The sequence below is a fragment of the Macrobrachium nipponense genome, chromosome 46, assembly GCF_015104395.2.
Source record: "Macrobrachium nipponense isolate FS-2020 chromosome 46, ASM1510439v2, whole genome shotgun sequence".
NCBI lineage: Eukaryota > Metazoa > Arthropoda > Malacostraca > Decapoda > Palaemonidae > Macrobrachium > Macrobrachium nipponense.
Window position 1 is genome coordinate 43,076,334 of NC_061106.1, and position 11,221 is coordinate 43,087,554.

At 39.0% G+C, this 11,221-nt stretch overlaps 1 protein-coding gene across 1 annotated transcript in view; it reads left to right on the forward strand.

Annotated features, from left to right (window-relative positions):
- LOC135214979 (titin-like) overlaps positions 1-11,221 on the forward strand; it is a gene marked incomplete in the record, with an annotated part of 228,146 nt that overhangs the window by 83,968 nt on the left and 132,957 nt on the right. The window contains 2 exon segments of the mRNA XM_064249484.1: positions 8,746-8,838; positions 10,860-11,078. Coding sequence (XP_064105554.1) covers positions 8,752-8,838; positions 10,860-11,078 — 306 coding nt within the window.

Consider the following 11,221-nt stretch of genomic DNA (forward strand, 5'->3'; position numbering starts at 1 on the left):
CTACTTGTTGATAGAAGACGCTGCTATTTTACAGTTACCTTGACATCTCAGTTCGTCCCTATATCACATAATCTTCTACGATACGCAGAGCGGCACAGAACTCATACTTCCGAATCAATCCCAGGCAATGCATCCCCCCTCCCCCCTCCCCCCTATCCCCCCATCTCCCCCATCCCCCGCTTTCATAATAGCCATAACAGGAGATCTGTAACCTTATGGTCTTCAGTTGAGCGACGCGGTGGTTGTCGTAATGGCAGGTATAGCGACGAACATAGCCGATGTTTATGACATCGCCCTCTGGCGGGAGAAATATGAGTTGCCGGATTCTTCATCGCAAATTGGAGAAGAAGAACGCAGATGGTAGATTGGTGTTGTTGATGTCGTCTCGTCACTGTTATTATTCAATAATGAAGAGGGTATTGTTCTGAATGAGGTCGTCCTCAGAGAAATAGGGGGCGTAGTCATTACTCAATCTATATATTCCATTTAAGTCTTTCTTGGGTAAGCGCCTCTGTGGCGTGATCGGTATGCTCTTGGTCTGCCACCTCGGTGGCAGCGAGTTCGATTTTCGAGCATTTCATTGAGGTGTGCGAGATGTGTATTTCTGGTGATAGAAGTTCGCTCTCGACGTGGTTCGGAAGTCACGTAAAGCAGTTGGTCCCGTTGCTGAATAACCACTGGCTCCATGCAACGTAAAAAGTACCATGCAAACAAATCTTTCTTGGGTAAATTTACACATTGAATTGTGTTATATAACTTTAATATTAGTCTTTGTTTTAATTTGTGCTGGTCTTTCTGTCATACTCTTTGGAATCATGGTTCATTCTTCTTAACATTTCGCAGTTTCTCGTCGTCTTCTCGTCTCGTGGTGAAGGTATTAGACGTCCTTAAGCTCAATTTTAATGACAGATTTGTCATTATAGCCATGCAGTGCCCGTGGGCAATAAAAATGGCATATTTAACCTTAGCTCTCTAGTATGTTAACAAAGGGTATGACGCCGCGAACAGCATTACTAAGGTGTCTTTTTCTTGTGGCAACCCATCATCCTGCAGGAAAAAATGAAACTCATTAGAGCGTGAACCACTTTGGCATCTTAAGGGCATTTCTTTTTTTCCCTCAGCTCACAACCTTGGGGCACCTAGGGGCATGGTGTGTATTCATGCCATACGCTGTTGGAATTTCATTAGTTTCTCGTAGTACCGCGTTGTGTTATCATTGCTAAGGTAGCCAATGTTTTTTTTTATTATTTTTTTTTTTTTCAATGGATCTGACTTCGTGCTGTTGCCTTTTCATCCGAAATTCTTCCATGAGTTACAAGGAGTTATAAGGATTAGGATGCCTCAAAGACTTATTATTAGATTAGTCCATCTGAGGAGACATCAGCGTGCTTGTGTGTGGATGAGAGAGAGAGAGAGAGAGAGTCTGTATGCGTGTGTTTGTGTTTGTTTGGGGTTTTGGGTTTTCCACACGTTAATAGATCCACTTACTTGATTCGTTTTTGTTCTAAGCAGCGAGAGAAAGACACAATGCTTCATTTTTCTCAAAATATTCTGAGCTGTTTACTTCGTCGTTTCATGCGCTTGGTATAATGTCCAGAGGACAGAGAGAGAGAGAGAGAGAGAGAGAGAGAGAGAGAGAGAGAGAGAGAGAGAGAGATATTCATGCATTATTAAGTTCAACAGCAAGTCAGAAAGCATCTTGCCCCCGAAAATGTCCTTATATAAATGGGATACGAATTGTCCTAGAAATGCCATGCAGAGAGAGAGAGAGAGAGAGAGAGAGAGAGAGAGAGAGAATGTCTTGTCTGAATCAGGTTGGGCATGCGGTTGTGCCCCAAAGCCTTATAAGGCACTACCACCAACTCGACTCACCTCATCTACCCCCGGGGCACACAACCCCCTCCCCACCCCCCACCCTTACACAGCCTCTTCTCCAGCATTTGCTGTCTCTTGCCAATACCCGGTCTCTCTCTCTCTCTCTCTCTCTCTCTCTCTCTCTCTCTCTGCATGATAATGACATTTCGAGAGAGATCCATAGTCCATTTATTCAGGGATATCTGTCTGGCAAGATTCCTGCTCTTATACGTATACATTTCATGCACAGTACCTTTGTGCCTATTTAAACACACGTACATTTTAAAGTATATTTTAAATATATCGTGTATGATTAGAGGAGTATATACACGTACACATACTCGTAGATTTTGAATGTATTGTGTGTTAAGATTATTCATTCACCTTTCGTGTGATTCTGCTTGAATGTATGTTTTCATGGAAACTGGCCAAGCCCGTCATTCCACTACACACACACACACACACACCTATCGGGCAATCCATGCTGCTGCTGCCGCCCGCGATTGCGTCCTCCTCCTCCTCCTCCTCCTCCTCCTCCCACAAGGTAGGGAGGGAGGGAGGGGCCTGGTCTCTCAGCCGTCGCCAGCCAGCAGTCCCTCTTGAATTATTCCAGCACCATCTCGTCCTATGCCCAAATTAGCCTCCTCAGGAGACCAGCAGCAGCAGCGGCAGCAGCATCACACAACAACTGTCGCCTTCGCGAATTGTGTGTGTGTGTGTGTGTGTGTGTGTTTGGGAAGGTTTGGATGCCATGAGCAAGATCTGCTTGTCTTATTACTTACGGCTTGCTCGGTCGGGTCCTCTCGTCCATTCGGTGTCTTGGTGTTGTTTCTCGTTCTCTTCTTTTTTTTCTTGACAGTTTCAGTAACGAATCCCACTTTTATCTTAGTTACCCAGCAATCCCGATGTGTTGTTTCTCGCAGTTTTTCAATATCTCTCCAAGGTATCCTACTTACTTCTTCGTCACCCAGCAACCACTACGTGTTGTTTCTCGCTGTTTTTCAGTATATTTCAAGAAATCCCACTTCTGTCTTTGTCACCCAGCAATCCTGTGTTGTTTCTCGCTGTTTTTCAATGTCTTTCCAAGATATCCCACTTACTACTTCGTCACCCTTGTGTTGTTTCTCACTTGACAAAATATTTAAAGAAGGCATACTTTTGCTATAAGGAAAATATACATTGTTATTCGCCTGCCTTATGTTGGTCCGCATAATTTAATCGTACCTTCTGATAAATGTAAAGACATTCGCCTCATTGAGAGTCTTGTGATGTTTCTCATCGTTTGATAGGTTCTGGCAATAAAATGGCATTCTTGTGTGACAAGGCGTTTCCTTGCGTGGGTTTTATTAGTCACAAGTGATTTTTATAGCCCCTCTTACTATGTGGTGTATTTCATTAACGAGGCATTTTTAGATACGCACCTGAACCTTTTTTTTTATATATAAAAGTTTCCCCTTTGCATTGTGACGTATCTAGAGAGCGACGTTGACAACTATTGCATGCCTGTTGATCTTCAAGTCCCAAGGGAATCCGCCTTTTCGGAAAAGGGTCGTAACACCCGTCAGTAAACCCCATCACGTCAGCTCTCGTCAAAGTCTGTGGATTTTGGGGAGTAGCGGCTCCCGTTTTCTACACAGTGGCTTCCGTTTTCTATACGTTTATTCTTCAAGAGATGAATCGATCTTTTTACTCTCTAGGTTTTGGGCAGAAGTCCACCTTCTTCCATTTCTGTCCTTCGTTATCTCGTTGCATTCGGGCCCGGGCTACTTGAGGACAATAGGTTCCGCTAATTGAGGACAAATGGGATAGGGTGCCCTTTTTGGGTATAGCCATTTAAAAAAAGAAAAAGAAAAAAAAACGAGAGAGCAAGAAGAATTGCTTAATGATAAGTGACGCTAGTCGGCGATATCGAGTGGCGGTTTCCAGTGTCGATTTACCTTGAGGAAGGTCGAGTGCAGCGAAATTTTTATATTTCTATCGAGAGAGAGAGAGAGAGAGAGAGAGTCGATACCATCGACCAAACCGCCTCTACTGCTGGCGGTGGTTCTCTCTCTCTCTCTCTCTCTCTCTCTCTCTCTCTCTCTCTCTCTAGAGATAAGTGAGCGCACGACGTCTCCTTGGGTGGACTAAAAAGTCTTTGAGACATCCTAATCCTAATCTCTCTCTCTCTCTCTCTCTCTCTCTCTCTCTTTCTTCTGGAAAAACTTTTCAAGTCCTGAAATAAGAGCATAAACTCTCTCTCTCTCTCTCTCTCTCTCTCTCTCTCTCTCTCTCTCTCTCTGGAAGGGTATACATATGTTGCCGAAATTCATTAAAAGGTCACCTGACCATTATTATTAAAAGTTCATGAGGGTCGGCGGCTTCCTTTGCGATGCCTAATAAGGATCCTGGAGTTATATTTGCCTTCTGTTCACGGTTGCCTTGTATAGATTGTGCAGTCTCTCAAGGATGGTAATATAATAAAGAATAAAGCCTTGTACAATTATTATTGACAGTACTCGTATTAAAAAGGCTCACGAAGTCTTGTACTACAGATTGCGCATTGTCTCAAGGATGGTAATAATAATAAAGAATGATACAGTTATTATCAACAGTATTCGTAGTAATAGCGCAAATAAATCTTGTACTATAGATTGTGCATTGTCTCAAGGAGGGTGGTAATAATAATAAAGAATGATACAGTTATTATCACAGTATTCGTAGTAATAGCGCAAATAAATCTTGTACTATAGATTGTGCATTGTCTCAAGGATGGTAATAATAATAAAGAATGATACAGTTTTATTATCACAGTATTCGTAGTAATAGCGCAAATAAATCTTGTACTATAGATTGTGCATTGTCTCAAGGATGGTAATAATAATAAAGAATGATACAGTTATTATCAACAGTATTCGTAGTAATAGCGCAAATAAATCTTGTACTATAGATTGTGCATTGTCCCTCAAGGATGGTAATAATAATAAAAGAATGATACAGTTATTATCAACAGTATTCGTAAGTAAATAGCGCAAATAAATCTTGTACTATAGATTGTGCATTGTCTCAAGGATGGTAATAATAATAAAGAATGATACAGTTTATTATCAACAGTATTTCGTAGTAATAGCGCAAATAAATCTTGTACTATAGATTGTGCATTGTCTCAAGGATGTAATAATAATAAAGAATGATACAGTTATTATCAACAGTATTCGTAGTAATAGCGCAAATAATCTTGTACTATAGATTGGTGCATTGTCTCAGGATGGTAATAATAATAAGAATGATACAGTTATTACAACAGTAATTCGTAGTAATAGCGCAAATAAATCTTGTACTATAATTGTTGCATTGTCTCAAGGATGGTAATAATAATAAACGAATGATACAGTTATTATCAACAGTATTCGTAGTAATAGCGCAATAAATCTTGTACTATAGATTGTGCATTGTCTCAAGGATGGTAATAATAATAAAGAATGATACAGTTATTATCAACAGTATTCGTAGTAATAGCGCAAATAAATCTTGTACTATAGATTGTGCATTGTCTCAAGGATGGTATAATAATAAAGAATGATACAGTTATTATCAACAGTATTCGTAGTTAATAGCGCAAATAAATCTTCTTGTACTATAGATTGTGCATTGTCTCAAGGATGGTAATAATAATAAAGAATGATACAGTTATTATCAACAGTATTCGTAGTAATAGCGCAAATAAATCTTGTACTATAGATTGTGCATTGTCTCAAGGATGGTAATAATAATAAAGAATGATACAGTTATTACAACAGTATTCGTAGTAATAGCGCAATAAATCTTGTACTATAGATTGTGCATTGTCTCAAGGATGGTAATAATAATAAAGAATGATACAGTTATTATCAACAGTATTCGTAGTAATAGCGCAAATAAATCTTGTACTATAGATTGTGCATTGTCTCAAGGATGGTAATAATAATAAAGCATAGTACAATTATCATCAACAGTATTCGTGGTAATAGCGTAAATAAATCAAAACATAATAAAATGAATCAATTATAACTTCTTTAGACGACTACGTAGGAAAGAACGAGATGGACCGATAATAACTTTGAATTTTGTTGTAATAAATATTAATTGCTCCAGGGAATTTGTCCATATAAAGGTGACAGCTACTCGTCTAGAAATGAAAGAGTATAAACAGAATTTGTTTAGGGTCAATTTGTAATCGTTTTGTTTAAGACTGTTTAGATTTATTGTTAAATAGTAACGGAGGTTATTTAATTTTTCCATAACTTCGTTACTTCCTGATGATGAATCTTTGGAATCTCTGCTGTCTGTTCGACGAAACTTCACTTACTTTTTTTTGTTAATCTGTTTTAGACTTCCTTTTTAAAAGATACTTTTAGATTTGAGTCAAGCCTTCACACACACACACACACACACACACACACACACACACACACACACAGCGCGAGCGAGAAAAAAAGGCTAAATAAATAAGCATTTAGATTTTTATATTCTTCAATGAATGAGAATGAGAAAGCCGATGGTTCATTCAATAATTTCTATAACAGGTCTTAGATTCCTCAGTTGTTTCATTCCTCGATGCACGTGTCTCTTGCAAGTTGCAACTAATATACCTGCCGGAAATAAGTTCTTTCGAGTTTCAGCCATTGTTAATTTAAGACTGATATTTCAGTCTTACACTTGGTTTATGGGACTGATGACATTTCAGCCTGACACATGGTTGATGGTAAGTACACGTGCACTCAATCCCTTTCGCTTCATTAAGCGTAAGAGGCGGTGTATTAATTTCCAGACGAATGCTAAGCATCACAAGTACCCCCAGTGAAAACCACTCGTCATCCAATATATAGGTTAAATCGCCCTTCGCCGAGATGTGCCCGAACTCTGCCCAGCCCATTTCACCTCGCCCTGAAAACAGGTGTTCCCGACACATCGGGAAAGAAACGCGATACTGCGGATCATTTGACACCAGAAGACATTTCAGCCCGGCTTCAGAAGCTGGCCTTTTCGGTCCGGCCAAATTTCGACTCGAGGTCCACCTTATGGGGCACTCTAAGGCGCAGATGGTCGGGCGAGCGAGCGAGCGATCGAGTGAGTGGCTCGGCCTCGCAGACCTCCCAAACCCCCCCCCCCCCCCCCCCCCCCCCCCCCCTTTCGACAACATTTGAAAATCCGAATTGAGAGTGAAAGTGGAATGTGTTAAACTGAGGTGGTGACCGACCAGTGAGTAGTAGCTGACGTCACCCCTTTAGTACCCCAGTTTTCTCTCCCCCGTCCCTACTCCTCTACCCAGGTGGGGGTGGGGGCGATCCACCACCCAAAAAGTACCCAGGGATCCGCTCCTTTTTTTAGTATCCTAATTTGTCGAATTTATTGTTGTCGTCTTGTGCTTGTGAGATTGAGGGCAAAGGCTGCCGAGAAATTATACATAATGTTAATTTTAGACAAATCTGTATTCAATTTTAGATGATAGGAGATAGAGACAGATTTGGACATAAAAAGAATATGTATATATATATATATATATATATATATATATATATATATATATATATATATTATAAATGTGTGTTGTAATTTAAAGGAGGATAACTGTTGTCATTAAAATGAAACGTCTCCCTCTCAAAACTTTCTTTGGCTGATCCCCACTATGACTAGCGCACTTATATAAATTATATAATATATATATATATATAATCTATATATATATATATATATATATATATTATATATATATAATATATAAGCAGCTTTATATCCGTACGACCATGGGTTTAACAAGTTTATACCTCCTCGACAGAATATTATTATTATAATATATATACACATCTGAGTGTGTGTTTATGTATGTATGGATATTCTTCCAAGACGGGATAAAGTTATGAAAGCCTTGAATGGATGTAAGGATATCCAGCTGTTTACGTGTCAACAGCGACTGGCCTTTCTACTTTAGTATCCGTCCATCGAGGTGATTATATGATAATACACTTCATTATGCTCGTAAAATACTTCGCACTTGACCCACACTTTGAAAGAGACGAAAACGCCTCTCGTCCATCATTCCGTAGTGGGGTATAGTGGGGCGTAAAACTTACCCAAATACCCCGATACCCTCCCTTACTTGAGATGCCAAGCGCGAAGTGACTACTACTTCTCCATCGCATACTTCATCCATCGGCTCTGTGTGTGTGTGTCTCCCTGGAATACGAAACCTCCAGATTCCTTCTTTAGGATTCCTTGGGCGTCATCTTTGCTCCAGTGCTTCCTTGAAGCGTTTAAACCTCGCTAGTGTCTTTGAGATTTTGTCTTGTAAAAACATATATATGAACTTTATTCTTTACACAGTTGTTCTGTGCATTAATACAATGAATAGCAGGACCTCGCTGAAACTGGATGGTATCTAGAGGAGATAGTTATTAATGAAAAGTTACAAGTTTTTTAGGGCTAACTGTCCTACCAGAGGATGGAGAATGTTAGCCCTTGAAAGCTCGTAACTTTTCCTTAATAAATATCTCCGCTAGATACAGTACATATAATGTATGTATGTGTTTATGTTTGTATGTGTGCGTATATGTATATGTATGTAGAATTCTAAAGGTAAAACTGAAAGAGGATGAGTGATGGAGTTGCAGTAGATTTGCAAGAAAGTAGTTCGCCAGCAACAGGTCCCAAGCATTGATTGCAAACACGATCTCTCTCTCTCTCTCTTCTCTCTCTCTCTCTCTCTCTCTCTCTCTCTCATTTCAGAATTGTATATTGTCCACATTGGATTTTATTTGCATTTAAATACCTTAATTAATAAGAAAAAAAAAATTATTTTTTGGGGGGTGAAATGATATTTTAAGGGACTCACAGGGGGACAAAGTTTTAATGATGACGCCCTTTCTCCTGCAGGAGGGGATGAGCTCGGTGGCGGCGCCCCACGGGGCCACCACCGCCCTTCTAGACCTCGATGCCATCACTGATGAAGAAAGACTGAGGTCTATGGTAAGTGATTTCGTTTTTTCGTTGCGCATGCGCGTGGTGCTTGTCTACGTAAACTCTTATTCATTCGTTATTTTCCCAAGGAACGTGTAGGTCCCATAGATCTTTCTTAACGTATTCTTCATCATCATTCAATTAGTATTCAACAAAGTAATCATTACTCGTCGTTACCCTTCATACCACTGAGTCGACCTTGAGTTTCTCCGTGGTAACAAAGAGACATCGAATATTATTTACGTCAAGAATTTAGGAAAGGAAATCATTACCATTTGATACAATAAAGACGCTCATTTGTTTGCATATAGTTATTAGCGCTGAATTTAAAGCATTTATTTCCTAGTGGTGTTATAATTTGTCTTTTACTCCCCATGTCTTGCCTTGCATTACAAGATTATATTTCGGATCGTTGGTTTCCAGGGTAAGTTTAATGTTTTGATGATGTCTGAAGTATTTTGTTTTCTTTGTAGATTTTCGTGCTTATTTTTCGAACATCAGAATCACTTCTCAATTTGTTCCTAAGGTCGCTGTACGCATAAAATGTCAGTATTCCAAAGCTGAAAATGTGAAATATTAATTTTGCAGGATTTTCAGCGCGTAAACCAACCTTGTTCAGGAGGTACCCACTTGAGATAAAATATTTTCAGTGTTAGATATACATAATTGATTTTAGGAAATGCATAATTGATGACCTTTCGTCTTGTTAGACTAACAAAACGTCATATTAGTAGCGATGCAGTTACAATGCATTTTATTCTGGACCCAAAAAATCGAATTTTGTTTACAATGAGAACTGTTAGATGATTCATTTTGCAGAAGTGTCCCATGAAATTAGATATTCATTTTCTTTCGGAAAAGTGGTAGAAAACGGGAAATTAAGGGAGACTTTCTTGAATACTGGCTCATAAGCTTAGCCCCATTGTAATAACGAACTGTGGCTTCCTTTTGTTTGTTTAATACGTTAATTTTGTCTTCTCTTGATAAAATTTTACTTTTGACTTACATATAAAAGTAACAGTTATGTTATAAAGGAAGTAAAGGCCATAAGTAAGATTAGTCGATGCTTAAGTGTTTGGGAGAAACATACTATATTCAAATTTTACCTCCACTTCAACATGAAGGTAAACTCAATCATAGCATCCATTCAACCAGAGGATTTTATAATGGATTTGCATAATCCTCTTAAGGGTTATACAGTTAATGTTCATTTTATCGTGTTTTTGGGTTCCAGTTCAAAATGCTTACAGCACGGATAAAATGTAATTCTTAGGGTTATGTCTTTGTAGTCTGTATTTTACCTCTTTAAGAATAAAATAACAATGCATAATTATTACGTTTTTAAATTACCGAGACAGTTTCACTATATCTGCATTAAAGCACAGCTTATCGACAGATACTTTTTGTCATGCAGCAGTATTATTATTATTACAAAAATAATAAATAATAATAATAATAATAATAATAATAATAATAAAATAATAATAATAATATAATAATAATAATAATGATAATAATAATAATAATAATAATAATAATAATAATAATAATAATAATAATAATAATAATAATAATAACTAATAATAATAATAATAATAAGACTGCTCAGAAAGGATTTTTGAAATTCATATGATTGTGTTTGTATGCGAACTGACACTTTATTTGTAACTTGTCCTTGTATCTCTCTCTCTCTCTCTCTCTCTCTCTCTCTCTCTCTCTCTCTCTCTCTCTCTCTCTCTCTCTCTCTCTCTGGATTTTTTTTTTTTTTCGTGTCTGTCCATTTCTTCATCTCCGTACATATAAAGGTAGAGCCTGTAAAGGTGTCCATAGTATACCATTGCTCTCTCTCTCTCTCTCTCTCTCTCTCTCTCTCTCTCTCTCTCTCTCTCTCTCTGGAATATTACCATGTCTGTCCATTTCTTCATCTCCGTCACTGCTAATGTATATAAAGGTAGAGTCTGTGAAATTACCCTAGTATATATGCCATTACTATTTGGGCACCAGTGTCATTGTCCTCCTTCGCTCCGCAGTGGCAGACGGCGGAGGACTTCGGTGACCGCAGGCGCATCAGGGCAAGGATGTACAGACTGCGAGAGCAGCGGCTGAGGGAGATGATGCAGAACGACGAGGAGAGCCTTGGCACCCTCAACATCGCTGAGGATGACCCAAACTCTTTCCAGTCGACGGAGACGACCATCACCGTTAGCGACGATGGCAAGACAACCACGCGACGTTCCTCCAACATACAGGTGAGGGCAAGTCTTCCAGAATGCAGGCGAGGTTCTTCCAGCATATAGGTGAGATCTGGTCTTCCAGAATGAAGGCGAGGTTCTTCCAGTATGCAGGTGAGATCAGGTCTTCCAGAATGGAGGCGAGGTCTTCCAGCATACAG